We start from the raw sequence: 22,902 nt of genomic DNA, 5'->3' as shown, positions 1-22,902 counted from the left end.
ATTTAGTTATTTTCTAAAATCTATTCTTGTTTCTTATACAGTATATACTGAAGTAAAACCAGATAACAGTAAAATATTAATGTTGTACACCTGAAGCAATTGCTGCCTGTTAATGCCTTGACCTTGGAAAGCAATACACAAAAGATGGCATCATAAAACCGTGCAATTCTTATGAATATGTATGTGCTACTTGATAATAATGAATGTGATACAGTCATGCATGCACTACAAGATAATGTTGTGCCCTTTTTTGTCTACAGGTTGATAAAAATTATAAAGTGGGTGGACAAGCATGACCCAGGTGCCTTGGTCATTCCTTTTAGTGGGGCCTTGGAACTCAAGTTGCAAGAAATGAGTGCTGAGGAGAAACAGAAGTATCTGGAAGAGAACATGACACAAAGGTTAATTAGCATTCATTTTCCCTACACTTTATTATCAACTATTTCCTTGCAGTAATTTAATTGCTTGTGCTGATAGAATAATAAATGACAGAGTAATTACCATTATAAAGAGGGAATCTTCTCCTTTCTTTACCATGAGACAGAGTGAAAAGATTTATTTTAAATTAAGTTTTTAACTGTCATCTGTCATCTCTCTACAGTGTTTTAATTATAACATAGGTATTAGTTATGTATATTTTTGAGAAGGAATGATCACCAAAACTCTTTCGTCATGTATGGGGAATTAGGATGGTGAGAAAAATTTGCCATAATTTTTCTGAATAACTGTAATAAATTGTTTGAATATTGAATTTCAGTCAGACAATTGTTCTTTCATTAGCTAAGGTCCTGGAAATAATTTGCGTGAGACCAAAAGTACTGTGTGATAGGATGATTTAAATTTCTCCTGTCTTTCTGCATTTTGCAGCACAAACAAACCAAATACTGTCTGTGTTGGCGTAGTAAAAAGTGATTCTCCTACAGGGATTTTTTTAAAAACAACTATTCGGCTTACCAACATGTTTAAAAGTAATAAGAAAAAAGATCCAGTGTCTTCCAAATGTGTGTTGCTTTTCCTTGTAAATTGATTACTTGAGGCATTTAGCTGTTTCTTGCCTATATGTTAAATGAATTGGTTTGATTTTATTTCAGTGCTTTACCAAAGATCATTAAGGCTGGGTATGCAGCACTCCAACTAGAATACTTTTTCACTGCAGGCCCAGATGAAGTGCGTGCATGGACCATCAGGGTAAGATTCATACTTATTCATCAGCTACATCCAGTTCCACACTATTGAATTCAGATTGATATCACTGACTTTGAAGTTTGTCATGGTGGCGGTTAGCTAGTCATTACAGATGAGGTTTTTGTCCAGGATAACTTTAATTATTTGTGAGCTGCTGAACAGTGAAAGTGGAGCTGCATTGATTGAGGCAGGTAACAATTGATTCTGCCTATTACATAGTCTGAATTTCTTCATCCTGTAGAATCTGTCTACCCTCCTCCTGTGGTCAGAGATAAGACGTACCAGTATTGTGCTTGCTTAATCTATGTGACCGGGTTTGTCTGCAGTGAAATTGATGTTGCTTTTCATTTTGTATTCGCGAAGTTTGTTTGGGTTGCGGGTGGTTCTTTCCTCCTTTGCTTTGCTCGGATTACATTTTCAGCAATAAAAGCAATATAACATCATTATATTCCTCATGGATACACAGTTGGGCTCAAAAACCTAAAATCAGTGTAATAATTAAGGTCTTTTACTGATTTGAATATTTAGAAGTAGTTTATTTTGATAGTTTAATATGTTCTGTCCAGTTACATATGTCTAAAAATTATATTATATGTGTTTAAATATCCATGTAGACTGATTACAACCATAGAGATAGACTAATTTATTCCCTGAGGACAATAAGAGCTGAGCTGTAATGGTTTGGTTTTGAATGTAAATACATATAATATAGAGATTAGTACTAAAAAATATTTTGAAATGCATATACTTACAAATTTCATTTTACAGATTATAAAAATATCAACTTTCGGAGGTAGTGAATGTGTCATTGAGTTTTAATCTGCTGCTTCCATTTATTTTAGTGCTATGTAATGAATTTCAGTGCTGCTTTGATTTCATTTCAAAGAAAATAATTTCTGTTTTCAATAACCACTGTAATTTATTCCATTAAATTTTTATTTTGATTTAATATTACTAAAGATGTTTAGGCATTTCAACTTCGATGTTAAATATGTTTTTCATGGGAATTTAATTTTAAGTTTTCTCCACTCCATCCCCCTTGAAGTGATGACTCCTAGCCAAGGTCCGTTATATAGGTTCACAAAATAACATTAAATCATGGATGTATTGCTACTCTGCATTATTTGCCATTGTTTGAAAAACAACCTTCCAAAACGCCAGCATTTCCAGTAGGAAAGATGTTTGCCCTTTCCTAGAAAATTTGAAAGCTGGTTTATCTTAAGACTGATTGTAAGTATCCTTGATTTAATGTGCTAAGATATTTAGTCAGGTAAGCATCAGTGAGTAGCCATATTAACCCAATACATCTTTTATTGTAAAAACTGTGCTTTACAGTGTCAGACTCCTTAGCACTTTAACATGCTTTATTAAGCATCCTTTAGGTCACCATTATTTCTCAAATTTCTTTCCATGGTTGTGTGTGCACAGAATGTATGCCCTTGTAATTCAAGACTGGCAGCATGCATTGTTCTACATAAATTTAAATTCTCTTTTATGAAGGTTGCATGAATATATGTAGTTTTATATTTTCATTATGTATTTATGATTAGAATGTCATTGGATGGCAATTTTTAAAAAAATATTTGTTCCATATTTACACTTATTAAAATTGTGGAATAAGATGTAATATATTATTCAGGTTTGAGATTTTTAAAAATGTATTCATGGTTCCTAATATACTTTTTGAGTAGATGAAGTAGTCTAATTGAAAGACGGTGAACATTTATTTGGACTCAACTGAAGTCTTTGATAATTCAGCTTTAGAAGTTACTTTAAAATCTTTAGTTTCCTCACTTTCTTTGGAAAGAACTGGAGATCAAAGTGAATCTCACAACAAAACACAACCACAGCTTATAAAATCAATACTGCTGTTGATAGCCATTAGGAAAAAACAAAGCTGCCCTTCTTTAATATCAGTTGGTTTATCTGTGCTAAGGGCATCTATCTATATGTCCTAATATTGAGAATTCGCAAGTTGTATGCCTAACATTTTAACTGATATGAAACAAAGTTTCAGTAGAGCCTGAAAGCATATGAGAAAGGAGAAACCTCTCTCCTGCAATCAATCTTCTTAAATGCAATTAATTTTCTTCTGGTCTTTTCTTTGACAGAAAGGGACGAAGGCTCCTCAGGCAGCAGGAAAGATTCACACAGATTTTGAAAAGGGATTCATTATGGCTGAAGTAATGAAATATGAAGACTTTAAAGAAGAAGGTTCGGAAACAGCTGTCAAGGTGAGCTCCCCATCTTTTCCTGTGCCCCTCCCCCATACACACCATTTTCCCATTTCAAGACTTTTCTTTCATTGGGAAGAAATCTCTGGTGGTAAGTGAATCTGACAGTTACCTCTAATAATAGACCACAGATGAACTGTCATTTTATACTTGGAAAAGAATTAAAATACAGTAGTTTAACTAACAGAGATGTGACAATTTTAGTAACTGAAATATGACAGCTAACAGACCAAATGTCAACATTACGAGCAAGAATTCTGATAAAGTTTCACATAGGTTTATAATATTAACCATCTAATCTTAATATTTTAGACCGTGGTGATATTTTGGTAACATTTAAAAATATTTTGACTATTTAGAAAATTGACTATTCCTCCCCCACCCCCCGACACACACACACACACACACACACTCTCTATTTCTATTAATATGAAGTGAGTTTGTTTTGAAGTCAGCAGTGAAGGCATTACATTACAACTGTGTGTCAAATTTCTAATGCAAACATTTAAGGAAATATTTTATGACTGAAATATAATAATGGTTTTGTTAGTAGTACCCTGTCATAGTAGGCACGATTAAAATGTTAACGTTTGCCATGTTCAGCAGTTAATTTTATGAAAAAATGTGCAGGCTGCCTCATCTTAAGTATAGGACGAACTGCAGATGCCATGCATAAAATCAATGCTGTGATGCAGTAGACATCAAGATTTTATAGTGCCCCGAGTAATTGTATGTAGCCTATTCTGTACAATAGATAGTTTCCTGGCTATTTATTTACGGAATAGGTTATAAGCTAATAAATGAAAAACTTTTTTCTTGTAGTGACACTTCATAATTTCTTTTCTTGTGCTGTACACGTTCATAAAGAATGAGGCATTTTATCTGCATTCTCAACACTAGAGGGCAGAGACTGATTGGGTGCCCATAGTTGGGCCCTTATTACTTCTGATAAATTAAATCTGATTTGCAGTTATTAAACACAGAGTAAAATTATACATGGCAATAAATGCAGTAAGAAGAGCTGTATATCTTTGTAATGCTGTTTCAGTCTTTGCAGTTTTTGTTTTTATTATAAGGAAGTAGAATTTCCCTTTATTTCACATAGACTTGGTGAGTGTTGCATTTCTAAATTGAAGATGTGTATTTTATAACATTGAGATTTTAAAAAGGTTAGTTAGATTTAACCCACCACAGTATTTGAAGGCTCCTACTATAATGAGTTAAAGAATTTAAAAGGCTCTGCCTCGTTTTTGCTATTTGATAGTTTGAAAACTATGCAAAATTGGTTTCAGATTCCTCTTATTCTCAGTAGTATCACTAAGGAAGATGATACTGAGCAGCAAGGCTTTTATAGGTCTGTTTGAACCCCAGGAAGTGGGGGGGCGAGGGGGAAATCCCAGTATAATTGGTTCATTGCGGCATGTGAGCTATCTTGTGAAAAGGGAAGTACAGCTAAACCACAGTATAAATAAATCAAATATTCCTTAGTCAGAAAACTTGTTTATGTAGCTGGGACTGAAATTATACCAACAGTAGTTGCTGAAATTCAAATATGAGTATCCTGCGTAAGAGCTATGTCACCTTAGTAGATATTGTGATCTTCAGTAAGTATTTTTCTGGTAAGTTTTTTGATTTAGATGTTTTCTCCCAATGTATGAATCCAGAAATTAGGACTTTTTCTGTGCTCCAACTGAAAATCGTAATTAATTAGATTTTGTTATGAACAAATTTGAAGATGTCTGTAGAGCACAGATAATTACATTTGCTTATACAAACTTTTTAAAAGCCAAGTAAAAGGAAATCCTTGCTTTTAGAAAAATGTATGATATTACATAGGCTTTTTAAATATAATTTGAAAAATGCTGTCTCAGGCTATAGACCATATTAATTAACTTATATTGCTGTTAGATTTCAAAATTAAACTTGGGAGCTTTTGGATTCAGTTAAAATAACAGTGGTATTTGGAGTTGCTTGCTTTGTATGTTATCAAGTTGATCGATTTTTAAGTTTGATTTTGTGTGTGTGTAACACCAGTACAGCATAACTAATTTAATGCCAGTGCTGTGAACTATATACTGAATAGCTCTGTGTGGGCTTTGTAGTCTACAGGGATATCACATTATTAGCAATCATATCTGCTTAGGCAAAGCTGGCTTCTACAGATGGCTGCTTTCAAGTGCAAATGAACTGGTTAGACGTGTCTTGTTTAATACATACTCAAGATTCACAAATGGGTATTGATTTTTTCAACCAGTGTTTCTGGTAGCAATGGAAATGGATTAAATGGTCTCTAGAGAATTTAAAGGAACACTGTCACTGTTAATTGTAAACTAGCAACAGAAATACATAAATGTATATTAGTATGTCAAAATGAATTTAATGAAAGAAGACTATACCACTTTATGACAGAATGTAGTGGTGTCCTAGAAACCCTGAACTGGGTGCTGCTTTTTGTAAACTAGGTTATTCTGTAAATATTTGTGACTAATGAATCTCTCCTTTCTCCAGTGGAAAAGTGTATTTATCTGTATGTATGTTTTATGTATGTATTTATCTGTAAATAGTCTACATACCTGTGCATGCGGATTATGCTTGCTGATAATTTTTTGCAGCAGACTGTTTTATTAGTGTTTATGCTGCCAATTAGTCTAATTACTCTTGACTTAGAGCATTATTAGTATCTTCAAAGGGAAGATCTACTAATATTACTTGAGAGCGAATCTTGTATATTGTAAGTAAATTTCCAGAAAAAGAAGTCAATGTTTTTAAGCTCTTATTTCGGTAGTAATAGACATGTCGTATGGGATAGGGTCAGTTACTATAGCATGAGGTGTTCGTTGTATAGGCTCTTGCATCTGAGAGATTTACTGAAGAGTAAAGTCACTGGTCCTCCCATTTAAATTGGGAATGACAGCTACAAGATCATTGAGCTTCTAGATTCCTACACACCAACATGGGAAATGTGGTGTTTTGCAAAGGAGGGTTTTGTGGCAGAAAAGTACCTAAAGTACTTATGTACCATTAATCTGACCTGTTTTGTTGTAACTAAGGTAATTAGTTAACAGCTTTTTTACAGTGGTATCTTAGCATGCCACCACTGTGGTAGGTCATTGAGAATACTGGCACAGCAAAATCTTGCATGGAAGCAGTTTCCCTTGCAGGAGAACTCTTCAAAACACAAAGAGTATTGAGCTACAGGAGTGGGTCTCATCTTTTCCATGTTATAGATCACATCTTCAAAGTAAATGTTCATGTAGACCTCCTTAACGCCCTGCCTCACAGCGTTGATCCCACACCTTCTCTGTAGCCCTTATAATACTTGTCTTAATAAAAACCAACCAACCTAGGACAACATTGAAGAGAGAAGAAAATTATCACACACTTCAGTGCAGTGAGGTACCAACGTGTAGTAGCATCAACACCTATTTTGTATCTGCTCTCTTTTTTCTCCCAAAGTGTAGGATTTTACATTTGAGTTCCAAATATCCTGTCATTGCCTCCAGTCTGCTCTTTCAGCCCTGTACAAAACTCAGCAGCCCACCTTTGAAGGTCACTTCTGTCCTTTTGTGGGCTTTCTGTCCTTCTAACTTCTGTGGCACCGGTAAATTTGATTAGTTAAATTTACTCCAAACAAATACGTAGCAAAAAGACTGAGACTTTATTTTGTGTTTCTCAGCCCTTCCTGTCCTGTGCAGAAGCATAGAAGGAAGCTCTGCTTGAAGAGTACTGCATGCCCAATTTTAACTTTCTTACATGGTGTGATGATCTTTGTTTTGACCATGCACGCTTCTTCATTGATAGCAGCAGCTCAGTAGATCACCTAGAAGTGGTCAACAGATAGATAGTATGAGAGCCGTGTAGTTAGGATACAAACCATTTTTTATTGTCTCTCTAGCAGTAAAGTCTTAGATTGCTATCATTAGTATTTACACTTGAGGACATTTTGGAGGTGGGAATAAAAAGCCTAAGAACTAAAAGAAAATGGTGTTTTATCCATTTTGTTCTAATGAGTTGCTGGTGTTTACGGACACATCAGAAATGTACCATTAACATCATGTAATAAAGCTTCATGATACTGTTCTAATCATATTTATGTACCATAGTTTAGTGAAGAGGAAATTATGGTTATCTATGTATGTAAAATCCAGTTCTGCCCAAATCAAGAAGTCATTACAAGAATCAAACTCTGAATTTGAGATAATGGTACTGTTTTATTTTAAATAAAATATATAATATTTTTAAATCTGGGTTTTTTTATAAAAACTTAATTTTAAAGTAATAATCTGTTTTTCTCCTGTCTTTTCCGTTTACAGAGTGCTGGGAAATACAGACGACAAGGCAGAAATTACATAGTTGAGGATGGAGATATTATCTTCTTTAAATTTAATACACCTCAGCAATCCAAGAAGAAATGAATATTAGATGTTGCTCATTGTTCACAATAAACTGTGCTACTTCAAAAAGGATATGAATTTTTATTTAGACAGAATATCTAAAACCAGAAAGCATACAGTGTATACCTAGGGGGAAAATCCTCCCCCCCCCCCCCGCCCCATGAAATTACTCGTTTGCTCTTAATTAAAATATGGCACCCCCAGTGAACACACAAGTTCACTAAATGTGAACAGCTTTGCATTTCAAATGATTAAGACCCTACTCCAAATTGTAGAAGCTTTTCAGGAACCATATTACTCTCATGATACTTCATTAATCTCCATCATGTATGCCAAGCCTGACACGTTTGACAGTGAGGACAATGTGGCTTGCTCCTTTTTGAATCTACAGATAATGCATGTTTTACAGTACTCCAGATGTCTACACTCAATAAAACATTTGACAAAACCAGCCTTGGTGTGTTTGGGGATGTCTGTATTGACTGACTGTGGTGTGCTGAATGCGATACGGCACCTGCTGGATGCTGATTACAGAATTTAAAGACATGTGTATGATACAGTAACCGGCAGCGTGGGGCAGCTGCAATTGTATCTTAAAAGTGAGTCTTTCATGGGACTCAGAAGATTAGGATGCCAATGATTTGTCTCAAAGTTAATGAATTTGTAGATGGACATTCATTGAAAGATGATAGTAAGGATAATAAAAAGGATATAGCATAAGTGATTTTGACCACAGAGAGCAAAATATATGTAGAAAAATCATATTGTCTTTGAGGCTAAAGCATTTTTGTTAAAATCATTCTGAAAAGAATATTTAATTCCTGCTTTGAAATTGTAAAATTGCAGAGGCTGGCCCAGTGGTGCCCTATGTAAGATGTCCTCCGTTCAAGGTTTTAGGGCAATGGAGGAGTATGTAATAGTCTTGAAGAAAGAGGTCGTGCTGTTCTGTCAGTCAGACAGTTCCACTGACATGGACTGTAGCTACTGGCTTACCCCTTCAACCATGAACAAGAGCAGATTTCTCTGGATATTGTGGAAGGATAAGTTAAAATGGGGATACAACTAAAAATATTAACTCACTTCAATACTTTGAATAGCTCTTAAAATGCATTCAATTAATTTAAGATATCTTGTTATTTTTCTAAAATGAACCCTAACTCAGTTCGGTTTTACACGCTGCAGGGGCTCCAATGGGCAGTGTTAGGGAAGAGAATGATCATTGGAGTGGAGTCCAAAGGTGAATAATGTTCTTATGTCCTTTAATCACTTCCTATAAATGAAGAAATTATGCTAGAAACCAGAACTGCAGAATTTGGAGACTTCATCTGACTGGATTTCTTAATTGCATTTTAATTTCTTCATGACTTGACAGTAATTTTGTTAGCTGTATATTATAGCATTTCCAGTATCTCCCCAAATTTTAAATTTCGTCACAGAAACTGGCCTGAACTAGACTTATTAACTGGACTGAAAAGTAAGTCATCTCTCGCTGAATAATTTGTCTGGTTCACCTAATAATTTTAATTGATCTTTTAAAAGTGTTGTCTAAAAAAAGCATAATCTGACAACTTTGCCTGTGATCAGTACTCTCCAATCTCCAGTGCTGCCTGGCAGCTACCACAATAAATATCTGGGCACAGACAGTCCTCATTTTCTCCAGCAGGACTGAGAGTCTGCAGGGCTCTAAAATGTAAACTCATAAAATCTAACTGTTCTTGTAATGCCTGTGAACACTTATAATTTTATGCACAAATTTGACTCAGTCCCACACAATCTGCGTGGTAGGAAACTTCACTTAAGACCAACCAACCACTCCTGCATACCAACCTGCTCAATTGCTTCAAGACCCATATATGGCCATGCCCCACACACGTCTGTACAAATGCGTTAAAGTCCATACAGATTTGCCCCATCACTAGTGCAGGAGACCCACACAAACTGGTCACTACAGTGGTTAGAATAGAATGAAGTGGAGGGAAAGCTCTTGCTACACCAGCCAGATGAGGAGCTGTTGTGGGGGCACTGTTCCCCACCTCGGAGAAAGGAAGGAAGCGCTCCCTTTACAGTTGGCAGAAGAGGTGAAACTGTGCTCCCTTCAACACCTGAGTTACTGTAAATGTGACACCCTTTGATGGCTAAAGTACAACACAAGCACTGACAGAACAAGAAAATTGTTACCTGCCCCCAGTAACCGAACATAGGGGAGGGAGCCTGGAGTTTTGCACCAGCGCAGGCAGAGCAGAAAAGGGCCTGGTATTGCCTTTTCTGGACAGCACCAACTCTGAGCAATCAGTAGGCTCCAGCGTGACACTTTGTTTCTGAGGCACGCCAAAAATGTGATGTTTCAAAGCTCGATAAAGCATAAAATACATCACTAAAACTTAAGGCTTCAGACTACTGACTCAATGGATTCATTAAAAGTATAGAAGGCCAATTCCCAGTATCTGATTGACCTTGATGCAGGACCTAGATTGTCAGGGGAACATGATTTAAGCCACCTTTCTGCTCCCTTGATCTTGGGTTTGACTGGCTCAAATCAGTCCCACAGGGAAGGTTTCACCAGCCAGGGATCACCAAATTGCAGTGCTCTGGCCACAGCCCCTTCCTCCCAGGCTGTCTATGCCTAAGAGTGAGGGGGAGCATGTGGTAGAGTCAGCTAGGCTGGCTTGATGCCACCTGCGGGTTCCCCTAATGTTGGGGGATCCCCACTGGCCCTTTCAGATTAGGTTTCAGGTCCCCAAGAGCAGCACAAAGGGGACAGAGATGAGGCCCAGGATCTGGTCCAGAGTGTATAGCAAAACGTAAAGTGGTTGTTTCCAGAGTACGTTAGTTCAAATGAAACACCATTGCGGAAAATATGAAACTAATAAATGTAGTGATCGTAAAAAAGTCAAATTCAGGTGCATCTGAGCTCCTCTTGAGAAGCCTAAATGTTTGCTTTGCTTTGGAAAAGTAGTTGTACCAGCAGTGAGAGTGCAGATTACCCTCAGCAATGTATGTTTAGCTGATCAGCATCCATATGGGCCCAGAATATTTTATTTGGAATGCAGGGTTTCATCACTTTTGTAGTTGTAGAATATAAATTTAGTATATTCAGTCTCCCTGCATTCTGCTGCCTCAGGCAACCACCCAATTCACCTTTCCTCAAAGGTCACCCTGAAAACACCCAAACGTTGCATAATATTTTTCTTTGCTGTGTTTATTTGCACATTTTATTAAACGTTTCACTTTCTTATTTGCTCAGTTTCACCTTTATTTGCTCTTTCACTGTGTGTCTGTTTTGTGGTCCCTTGCTATTCCAGCATTACATTTCCTCAGTTGTGTACAGCTTGACTGGGGCCCTGTTTGCTACAACTTCCCATCCGCCTCCCTCCTCTCACCACCTGTACACAGTCTGAGCTCTTCCCAGACAGAAGAATTTAGTTAATCAATGAGCTTATATATCAGGGAGTCTGGGTTAAAAGTAGATGGGTGAAAGCCGCCTTTTTGTTCCTTACATACCTCTCCTCTCATGCTACACAGAAATCTTGTCCCAATGACTATAGTGGGGCTGGGATGGCTTAACTGAGCTCTTTTCAGAACTATATTCATTCTGGTCATGATTGCCCAACTGTTTCTGCTAGGGGCAAAAGCCTCACCTGCTGAGAGCCTCCTGCAAAGTACTCTCCAGCCCTGCTGGCTCAGGCAGTAAGAGCTTCCAGTTTGGAATTCAGATGGGTGGGCTGTGTGGTAGCATGTGCCACGGGAAGCTACGCCACCAGGCTGACAAAGAACTCTTTTTAGCTTCAGATTGTAGCAGTGCTTTTCCAATGTCACGTTTTGTTATGTTCTTAGGCCTGCTTTTTAAAAATGTCTGCAGAATTTTATGTAAAAAAGAAGTCAGCCATGGTGATATATTGCCCTCTTTATCAGATGTGGTTAAATAGTGAGCATTACTCAACCCACATGTAAGCTCAGGCTATAAAATCCTGTTGTAAAACAGAAGCATAAGAATATAGCTAAGTGCAATTTGTAAAATTTAAAAACAAGCATATTCTCTCTTCTCCCCTCCTCTGATGACCTCCCAGGCTCACCTTCCCTCCCCCCACACACACTAGATTAAGTGAGATCGCCTTTCAGAACATTAGTAATTGTTTAAAACTGAATTGTCCATTTTCATTTTGACTCTTTGGAAACTACTAATTACATATGTTTGATTACGCTAATTCTATCATTTCACTTCACTTAAGCTAGGAAAACCACTGGATGCTTTGGAAAAAAACATAAAAGTGGTGGCATTCATCACTGTGTTGCAAGGGATTGAAATAGCAGTGTTGTTTTAGCTTTTAAAGTTTTAATGTAAGTTCTTTGGTTTTAGGCTCTCTTAGAAGCAGTTGTTACTTGGCTTCTATCTACAGGTAGGGTCCATTTCTGATCTTTGAGAGCAGGTACATATTGCAGCACATTGTAGCTTGTAAAATTGCTCTCGTACAATTGCTCTCATAAAAGAGCTGAGTCGATATGTCTGTACATCAGAGATCCGAATAGTTCTCTACATGGACAGAATCCCCTAGGCTTTTATTTTCAATACACACAACATTTGATTCTGCTCAGTGCACAAGCACTTTATAAACCACATAGCAAAATCAGCTACTGCTTTTGCAAGTGCATGTGAAGTAGCAAATTAGCCACAAAATAGATTTTTCCCGGCATGAGAATGGAATTGAGTCTAAAGATTTAGGATGGATGAATAGAAGCACATGTAGTCCTCCCTGGCCCTTTAACGTTCCACCTATCCTGTAGAAAGGGAGTGCCTTTATTACAGGAACTCTGTTATTCACTGGAATTCCACCTGCAAGGCCGGACATCTGCACAACAAAAGGAATTTTAAAGAGCCAAGGCTGTATATAACTGAATATGTGCAATCAGGGGTATGCAGTATGGTGTGGGTTGTTTCGGTGAGTAGAACTGATGCAAGAATCACAATGCTGTATTGACTACATTTTGATGAAGTGTTTCTAAAAGAGTGGGAATGTTCCCGCTAACTGGGACCAGGTGTAGCATGGGGAGCTGCTGGGTGCTGCTCATTCCTGACTTGCAACAGCTGCACTGTTCCAGCCCTGAGCAGAGAGTGACAATTATTGCAGATTCTGATGTGACTTTGGAACATTTCTCCATCCAACTGAGACCACCAAAAAATTGTCAGTTGTGATCCAAGTCTAATTTGACCCAGGCTTCAATCTGGTGAGTTAAATCACTTAACCTCTAAACCCTTAGGTAACTGGCCAGTTCCCAGGTGGCAGAAACCTGGGGACTAGCTAACTTTCATGGAGTTGGTGAGGCCATTTAGGGGGAAACTTGGTGGGAGTTAGGGGAGAGGGTCTGTGACAGCTGAGAAGGGAGACTGGGTCAAACTCCTTCAGCCCAGGAAGCCAAGAGAAATGATGGGCCTACAGCAGGGACTTTGGTGTTGCCTTCCAAACAGAGATCAGCGTGACGCTGGTTCCTGAGAAGACTGAGTGGGGAGCCTCTTCAAACAGCCAGGGTTTAATTTATCACAAATTTTTAACAATGTTATTAATTTAGTATAAATCAGTTTGGTTTTCATTCATACTGAGAGACTTCATCCATTTAAAGAGGCCCTCTAGAAGTGTTGGGTTGATGAAACAGCCGATCAGCACCTAAAAGGGTACTTGGAACATTGTTCTGCCTGCGTTACACACAAAAAGTGTTAGAGCATGGCTGCCCCTCACCATGCTAGACAATCACGTGGTAGCATGATTACAGCCGTAGTGTAATAAGAGTGCATCAGAGCACTGGGAGAATCCACTGCACTAATGGGCTAGTGAAGAGGCAATCACAGCTACAGTTTCAGCCCAAAGCTACCTTCTATACTGGACCCAATTCCTTACCTTCCTGGACTTGCCAGATTCTTGCGTTCCAGTAAAAGGAAAAGCTCTCTCTTGCAACATGTGAAACTGAGATAAGAGCGCTGTAAATGCGCTTAACACCTGCTTTGGTGTTTTCTGTGTTCTGTTGCTGAAAAGACCCATCAGCCAAAACAGGCAGTAAAGGAAACTGCATTTGCTCTCCTTTAAAAACTGCAGGAGAAAACTACTAGCTATAAGAGTTAAATTTCCCTAACATAATAATTATGTGCAAACTATTAGGCTTTGGGTATAAATTCTATTTGTTTCAAAGCACAGTATTATTGGAGGTAGCAATAGTAACATCAAACAGCCTTGATAAGATCAACAAATTACTAAGTATAATTGTTTCTGCTGGGGTGTGTACAAGGAGATAAATAGCTCATAAATTAAACCTGAGTGCCTGAGGGTGAGTCATTCATGGACCCATAGGTGTCCTTATACTCTCAAGCAAAAATAATTTTCTCTTCAGTAATTATACAATTTCAGCTCCAAGAACTGCAATCATAAGCACATATGCCTGGAAAATTAAGGGGAAAGTGCAATAACTGGCTACAGGAGTCTAACCTTAATAACAATAAAAAAGCCTCATTTGTCTTCTCGGGAATAGTTTAATTGAAGTACAGTTTTTGAAACTGGATTTTAACTCATGTAGAAGAGCAGCAAAGTGGAGCCCTCACTCTCCCAAATGCTGCTGGAGGCAGAGGGAGCTCAACACATAGTACAATCTCTCCCCAGGACAATTAAATCATCATGTATGACTTTTCTCATAAGCCCTGGGGAGCCTCTCTAAACAGGGATGTCCTAGGGAAAAAGGGCACTAATACAATCTTCTGTTTATGCAAGATGTTCTGTTCTCGCCCATTACAAGAAGAGGAAGCATCTTAAGCCACCATTTTGATCTCCATGTATTTCCTAATGCTCTGCCAGCCATTTATTATGACCAACATGCCTGTTTAAGGGTTACTCTGCAATACTGAGTCAGAGATGAAATACCACTGTTAGACAAGTGATGGAAATCACATTTATTATCAGACAGTGGTTGCCCAGTGTAAAGCTGCACACCTAGAGAGAGAACCTAGTGCATTCTAGAATCATTCTAATGATTGCTGTTTCTGCCTGTTAGGCTTGGAATAATATTCCTTCCCACCCTCCCCCCATGTTTCTAGATGTCTGTGTGGCTGGAAAGGAGGTGGAAATTCTTTCAGTGTAGGAAGGAAAACTTGACTGTGATAATTAAAAGCAAAGGTGAACTGTCCACTGTGTCATACGCTGGCTAAAAGGATGCTTTCGAGTTTTGAGGGACACTTGGTAGTGAAGCATGCTGTGACATTCAGATGGCTGAAACCAGTGCTGTCACTCTGAGCAAGGGAGCTGCAGCCAAAGGAGTTAGAAAAATATTCCTAACGAACCAGATAGAGCCTGAATACCTTTCCCAAAGGCCCAAGAGGAGCTGGCAGTTTTGGTCAGGTTTAATCACAAGTTGGATGATGCACAAATAAGATGTTTAAATTACAGATTGATTTACCCCAAGGAAGTGCTGAGACACAAGATCAGGTAAGCTCCAAATTTCTCTCAAGGTCAGGGTCTTTGTATCTAGGGTTTGGCCCATCCCTAGTTAAGACAATCAGTACTGCAGGGAACGAGGAGAAAAAAATTCCCCACTCTTTATCCCTCCAAAAATAATTCACCTCCACTCCTGCCTGCAATTGGGAAGGAAAGAAAAGACATATGCCTTCCCCACTGCCAAGGCCTCACCTGCTTCCTGGCGTCCAAAAATCAAATCTCTTCCCACCTCTCTCCAACTGTATGGAGGGGGAAGAAATACCACTGCAGTGCTAACCAAGATCACTGCAGTGCCATTTCAGTGACTACAGGAAGAAGAGGTCTCTACATCTTCTGAATGCCAAAGTCCATTCTGTTCATTCTGCAGATGCTTCCTGGATAGTAAGAGAGAGGGGAAGCCTTGGTGGAATGTGCACAAGGCCTCAGTCTTTACTGGATTGATACCTATGCCACAGCAAACCTGGCTTTCCCCCATGGAGTATGACTACACTTGGAGCTGGGAGCAATACTGTCGCTGTCTCGTGTTGAGCTAGTGCACTAAAAATAGAATGTAGCCTTACCAGCGCAACCAGCTGAAGGAGTTAGTTGCCCCTAAGTGTGCCTAGGGTCTTGGACAGACATACAGTGTGGGTGGGCTAGCCCTTCCCACTCCAGCTACATTCTTATCTGTAATGCACTAGCCTGACAATAGCACATGCCTGTCTCCTCTAGCTGGGAATCACCCTTCCAGCTCCATGTGTAGACAGAATCCTAGAGTAGTAGGAACAGGCATTTCTGTGGCTAGAGAGGTGGTTTTAAAAAATGGAAAGTTCCTTCTCATTCCCATTTTAGGGTTGCCAACTGCCCAGGTTTTCCCAGGATCATCCCTTTTTGGAGGTTGCTGTCCTGGGAAATCTGTCACAGTGCTCAGTACACGCTGCCAGCTGCCTAGTTTTATCAGCTCAGGATCATCCCACATGTCCCAGTTTTTTGTACCTCAGAGATGGTAACCCTATTCCCACTGCCTCATTTCCCTGTATGAGACTGCCAGAGAGATCCCAGCAGATCTCCCTACTACTGTCTTCATTGCTTCTGCCTGCAACTCACACGTCAGTCTGCTTGTTTAGCTACTGTAACATCCTGCTGCGGACCCCCAAAGCAGTGAGCCGCTGTAACTCTGCCTCAGCAAGAGTGAGCTTTGCTGGTGATTAGACTGTGTCAACTCCCTGCCACATCAGTCTGTCTTCCTCACCTGCAAACTCCTCAAGGCTCTCCCGGCCCAAACTTTGCCTAGCAGCTTACAATAAGTGATCTCTAACCCCTGAGCTCCTCAGATATGTTTCTCTGCAATGCACGGCCCCTATGACTATACATTCACAGAAGATACTAAGTTTGCTGCTCTTTTAAAGAGTTAGTCCATTACCCCAGTTAATAAGCCATAAACAGCCTCATCCCTTCAAACACAGCACTGTGTTGGCTTGTACTAAAAATAAAACAAGTTTATTGACAATAAAGGACATGGGTTAAGTGATACCAAGTAGAAGGAATAATGATAGAAATGGTTACAAAAAAAAGTAAAAATACGCTTTTGAATGGCTAAAACCTAATTCAACAAGCTAGAGTCTTTGTTCAAGGTACTTTCGTCACCAACCTTCCTGTCCCATTAATAGCTGGCTAGCTCTTAGCCAGGACCCCACCCCCAAGTCCAAGGTGCTGGTAGTCCTTTTTCTCCTGCGGCGAAGGGTAAGCCAAAGGCTTTCTGTGTATCCTTATATCTCAAAGTCTGCCTTTGTTTCAAAGGTCAAATTAATCCCCTGGGGTTCAGTCTTCTGTATCCTCCCAGGGGGCCAACTCCATCTTGATTAAGCTGTGTCTGGTGTGTTCTAATGTGATGCAATTGTACAATGTAAATGTTCTTCTCCTGCAACCTCCAATACAAATGCATAGCCCACTGAATTTGGTCACACCTAGTTGATGTCTTTCCTTTGTCTTGAGAAAACCTGTTTTGTCAGCTGCCCCTGACATGCCTGGTTTCAACACCTTTTAGTCACAGACTTGAAAGCATAATATCCGTGAGTATTCAGAATCCTCACACAGCATTGTCACATACATTTCACAATGGTATTAGTGACTGTGCGGTGGTAGTTTTCAGATGATACCTCCCAAGGTGCATTCTGTCCAAATATCACTGCAGCAGCATGTAGGGTGTGGACACGGGAGTGCCCAGGGTCCCAGCTACTTGTATGGCTTCTATCACCATAATACTGAGCATCTCACAAACATCAATTAAGTGATTTGCCTAATCTCAGCCAGAGAGTTGGTGATACAGCTGGGATATGGGTTCTGATCTCCTAAGTTCCAGGCCAGAACTTTAAGCACATGACTATCCCTCCTCACTGAACCGCGTGAGCTGACATATTTAACACATTAATTCCAGCCTGACGTATCTGAGAGGCAGAAACATCATTGGGGGTAAAATTCTCTTTTTAAATTACCTTTATCTAATTACAACTGTTGTACCCTGATGCCTATCTCCTCTTCCCTACCTCCTTGCTATTGAAGGCCCTTGTCCAGGGTTTTCTTGCCGATACTAGCAGTGCTGTAGAGGTGCAGTCACTTTAGCTGGTGTACAGAGACATTACAAGGGAAAGAGAATTCTGTTGTTAAACGTAGACTCATACAGGCTGTGTTTCAGGCAAAGTCTCTGTACTGGACAGGTTCAAGTCTAAAAATGGCTTACTGATTTTTAGGTAGGCGTTTGACAAGCTGTGGTCAGCCATGGCTTCTCCAGCAGATGCCACTTTGGGAATAGAGGAAAAATATTTATTGTCTCAAACAAAAAAGCTACATGTATGCTCCTTTAGTCCCGAATCAAAATGCTTTAACGACTGGAGCATTTAGCACATTGGGGTTGTTATTATTTTCAGTGATGTGCCTGTCTGAAAGGAGAGCACTGATGCTTAGGCTGAATGGAGATTGGGGCCGCTGGTATTTGTGCTTTTTAAAACATTTTCTATACTACTTTAAGAGAAAACTGTAAAATGGCAATAATGACATATTATTACAAGTAAATTACACTGGGGAATAGCTTTAATACTGTAGTCGAAACCTAGAATTTGAAATAAGATGGAAATATTCATTTGCACATGGCTTTTGTTCTTATCAAAAACAATTTAGATTAAGAATGAGATTTACTTATGCCTGCACATATAGTCAAGCTAATGTTCAGTCACCTGGTTCTAATGCAGTCTGTCAAGCTCATCTGTCATGTGTTGCCACAACACCCCTCAGGCGAACCACAGCGCACCACAAGAGTGGCATAAAACATTACACGTTCTGCAGAGAATGGAGATATTACAACAAAACAAAAAAGCCCACTGCTAATAAAGAGCTTGTGTTTAAAGAGAACACAGGCTGGTTGTGACTGTGGGGAAGGGTAATAGCTCTTTCTTTTCAATTTGACCTTGATGATAAAAATAGATCCATCACACAGCATGTTAAGTATACTCTGTTCTCCCATCTAATGAAGAAAAATTAATATATAGGAATTAGATATTAATAAGCCAAAAGCAGATGCAGGCTAACTAGTCAGGGTTCTTATAGGTAGCTAGAGTGGGACTAGGACTTCCGCTCTCCCTTACAAAAATTGCCCTGAATGTTTGGCAGGCCTGTTCTTGATCTGCTCTTCTATGTTTGCTAAAAATCTCCCTGTCATCTTTATGGCAAAAATCAAAGAAACCCTAGAAAGGCCACTGCTTAACGGTGAATTTTTGCATTTATAAAGTCCACACGGGAAATCTCTCAGGGCTGGCTGCATAACTTCATTTGGGTCCCCCTTCTTGATGGCCTAATTGTCATGATCAAAGTGTAGCAAGAGATGCATATTTTCAGCCTGGGAATGTTCTTGGTCTAACATTTTCCCCCAGAATAAAATACTCCTGATGCCACTTGTGACGTGTAATTCCATATTCTTTATGAAAAATACACTTATGATATGAATATGACATAACTGAGATATACTTTATGCAAGATGGCTCATGTGAGATATCATTGGAAAGGTTATGATTTACTGAATGTGATTATTCAATTTGTATGCCTGTATCATTTCTGTCTCTGAAATTAGGAATATTGACTATGTATCTATATTCCAACTGTTACTTTGGGTGACGCCCCCTGCTAACACTTCAGGTACGACATTGAAAAAGCCTGACAGTGCTGATGGCCCATCAGCAAGAGCCAAATGGACTGTAAAAGAGCTTAGTCTTCCTGTGAACGTGTGGGTCAGCCTGTGAAGAATGGCGAGAAGGGCCCTACAGAGTCAAGTGATCTTGTCACCTGATGATAAAACATAACCTGGGACTTCTTGTAACTTTCCACTGGAAGGGAATGGGGGTCAAACTAGGAAACAAAGGACTCCTGCCTTATGCAAATCCTATTTAAGGGTGGGGAGTGAGGCAATCCTGGTCGTCAGTTCTCCGCTGGTACCCCACCTAAGATGACTGCTGGAAACAACTAAGACTGAACTGTGGGAAAGAACTGAACCGAGGCTAGAAGATGTATCTGGCCTGTGAAGAAGATTATTAGAACCATATTTAGGGTGAGAACTTGCATGTAACCTGTTTCTTTAGTGTATTAAGCTTAGTTTGCGTGTTTCATGTTATTTTCTTAATAATCTGCCTTTTTCTATCTCCTACCTCCTTAACTACTTAAAATACACCAGTTAGTTAATACATTTATTTCTGGTTTACAGTATAACCCAGTTTATGTGATTTTTAACTGGGGGGCAAGAAGTTGTGTACACTCTCCTCCATATTGAGGGAAGAGGCGAATTTCATACAATGTTGGGTTTGTACTCCAAGGTGGGCAGGGGTGGACATCTGGGTTCTGTGGCAAGCCCCTTAAGCTGAGCCTTCCCAGAGCAGATCTCTCTCTCTCTCTCTCTCTCTCTCTCTGCAGCTGGGTGTAGCCCTGCCTGTGTTCTTGGCTGGAAAAGACTGGGGAGCCTAACCCAGCAAGACAAGGCAAAGGGAACCCAGGCTGGCAGAATAGTCTGACTCAGTGTCCCAGCACACCAGGTGACATCCCAGGGGGTCCAACCCATCACACCACTTGCTGCAAAATTTTGAACTGTGCAATGTACCTACCATTAGAATTTTAAGTGTTGTTCTAAACTCAAGCATAGACTTTCTTTGAACAGCCTTAGTACATATATGCAGGGCCCCTGGGTACTTGTGTAGCAAGAAGCCCTAAATTGCAAAGCAGCAACTCTTAAATTCTGTTCCATCTCCATGAAATACCCTTGATTCTCAGTGAGAATAAAAAACTGCCACGCGGGTGGCCATATGATCAGTTAAAATGTCCATCCAAGGCATGAGGGGAAAAGTAATTGGATGCCTATGTTGCTAAAGCAGAGGTCCCAAGAATCTCAGTATCCCATTGACCATTTTGTCATAACTCACTTGAAAAAGAACTGCTACCACCAGCTCAAACTCAGCTCCAAAGATGATATCCATCTGAAAAACTGAGTATCCGGCCAGTCCCCTCTTCTAACGTGTCACCTGTGCCTTCCAGAGCTTTTTAACTTTCAAAAGTCAGAAGACTGATTATTTTGAAAGTCTTAGATGATCCAGTATCTTGACTTTGGTGGATGAAACAAACCCACTAACATCTTAATATTCATGAGAATCAGACCTTGTATCATCCTAAAGAGCTAATAGCTCAGTGGAGTATAACGAGAGAGCCATGGGATGCTGCAACCTCATATATGAGAGACCCAGAAATGGGTCAGGGTCGCCGATTATTGTAGGTTTCATTGTGACGGACTATAACACCTACTTCACTGGAATGGTGACACGTGTCTCTGTTTTGTCCCTTAGAAGTATAGCTATCTTTAAATCTATTTCTGCATGTCATGGACCATCAGAGCTATTTGTGACTGATGATGTGCTATCATGTGCTTCTCCTATCTTCACTACTGAATAGGTTTGAGCATCACACCAGCCATCAAAAATGCCCACAAGAAATGGGAAGATGAAAGAGAAGACCAGCTTGTTAAAGAATTGTCGCAATACTTTGCTGATCCATGCTTAGTTGTCCCAGAAGTAGGTCCCTAAGAAATATATAAATTCACTCCTCAAACCTGTGTTCACCACTACCAGATTGTGAGAAAATATGTCTTGCAAAAGGCTGTTTAACCAGAAACTTAGGGTTTTATCCAGACCAGCGAATCTGGGCATCTAACAAAGCAGCCAGCAATCCTGTCGATTCTCTGTTAATTTCCTCCATGATCCTACACCACTGAGGGTGGGATATGAAATGAGGACTTCACATGAAAAATCAGGCCTCTAGCTTTTAACAGCTAAAATGGGTATTAGCTACAGAAGCAGAGTGAATATAAGTTGGATGGGTATGTTTGTTTAGATAACAACATTTGGCTAGAGTATTGTGTACACAAAAACAGTTTGTTCCTAGAAGGGGGATGTGGTAAATGCTTAGGAGTAAATTCTATAATCTCATCTGCAGCTGTTAGGAGGCAGCATATGGGTATCTTGACAAGGGGTGTCTAACTTCTGGGACAATGAGTCATCAGGGTAACTGTATGTGGTACTGCTACTTACTGTATCAGTCTGTATCTAGCAGAGCTGAAGGTATCCTGTAGGACCTGACTGGCATGTCTGTAATAAGGCAGTAAATCCTGAACAAGCTAACTGATACTGCCTCACAGTTACTCCAGGTCCCAGACTATGTTACTACAGGATCATGTATATTTCCTACAGGAAAATGACACTCCGGTGATGCTTATTGTAGTTCTGCAAAGTGCTTTACGTGCCTCCTGCACGAATGATGCTCCAGTGTACTGTGTAAGGCATTCTTATTAAGCAAATGATTGTTTATCGATACAGAAAACCACTTTAAAAGGTTGGATGTGTATTATGCAATTTAAGCTTGAAACACTTGCCCCCAGATTGTTGGGTCTATTTTTAAAGAGTAGAATGATCTCTTTGTAAAATTGTCACATGTTAATTGTGTGGCTAGCTGCATTTTAAAAGCATTTTTACTTACTTTTTAGCTATCATCCAGATCAGATGTTTTATTTAAAAGTGGTACCTAATTCTTCTATAGCTCCTCTTAATCTGAAAACTCACTTTATAAATATCATGAATTCATCCTCACAGCATCCCTGTGGGACAGGGGAGCCATTTCAGCCAGTATCCTCAAAACTGGATACCTGGAGTTACACACCTACACCTAAATTCAGGCACCTCAAGAAGTGGTCTGGTTTTTCAGAGGCACTAAGTAACCATGGCTTTCATGGAAGTCGATGAGAGCTGCAACTGTTGAGCACTGCTGAAAATCAAATTGCTTTTTAGGTGCTGTCATAAATATAAAGGGAAGGGTAAACACCTTTAAATCCCTCCTGGCCAGAGGAAAAACCCTTTCACCTGTAAAGGGTTAAGAAGCTAAGGTAACCCTGCTGGCACCTGACCACAATGACCAATGAGGACACAAGATACTTTCAAAGCTGGAGGGGAGGAAAAACAAAGGGTTCTCTCTATCTGTGTGTTGCTTTTGCCAGGACCAGAGCAGGAATGCAGGTCAGAACTCCTGTAAAGAGTTAATAAGCAATCTAGTTAGATA

At 39.5% G+C, this 22,902-nt stretch overlaps 1 protein-coding gene across 3 annotated transcripts in view; it reads left to right on the top strand.

The window, feature by feature from the left end:
• Positions 1-22,902, top strand: part of OLA1 (Obg like ATPase 1) — a 228,775-nt gene that overhangs the window by 202,377 nt on the left and 3,496 nt on the right. For 2 of the 3 annotated variants that reach the window (XM_074967612.1, XM_074967611.1), the window contains exons 8-11: positions 261-401; positions 1,092-1,188; positions 3,297-3,419; positions 7,733-7,950. In XM_074967612.1, the coding sequence (XP_074823713.1) occupies positions 261-401; positions 1,092-1,188; positions 3,297-3,419; positions 7,733-7,834 (463 nt within the window). In that variant the 3' untranslated portion in view covers positions 7,835-7,950. Of the gene's footprint in view, positions 1-260; positions 402-1,091; positions 1,189-3,296; positions 3,420-7,732; positions 7,951-22,902 lie in introns of those variants that run through there. The other variant, XM_074967613.1, reaches the window with a different exon arrangement.

The sequence above is a fragment of the Natator depressus genome, chromosome 11 (assembly GCF_965152275.1).
Source record: "Natator depressus isolate rNatDep1 chromosome 11, rNatDep2.hap1, whole genome shotgun sequence".
In the NCBI taxonomy this organism is placed as follows: Eukaryota; Metazoa; Chordata; order Testudines; family Cheloniidae; genus Natator; species Natator depressus.
This window is presented reverse-complemented; position numbering and strand designations above follow the sequence as displayed.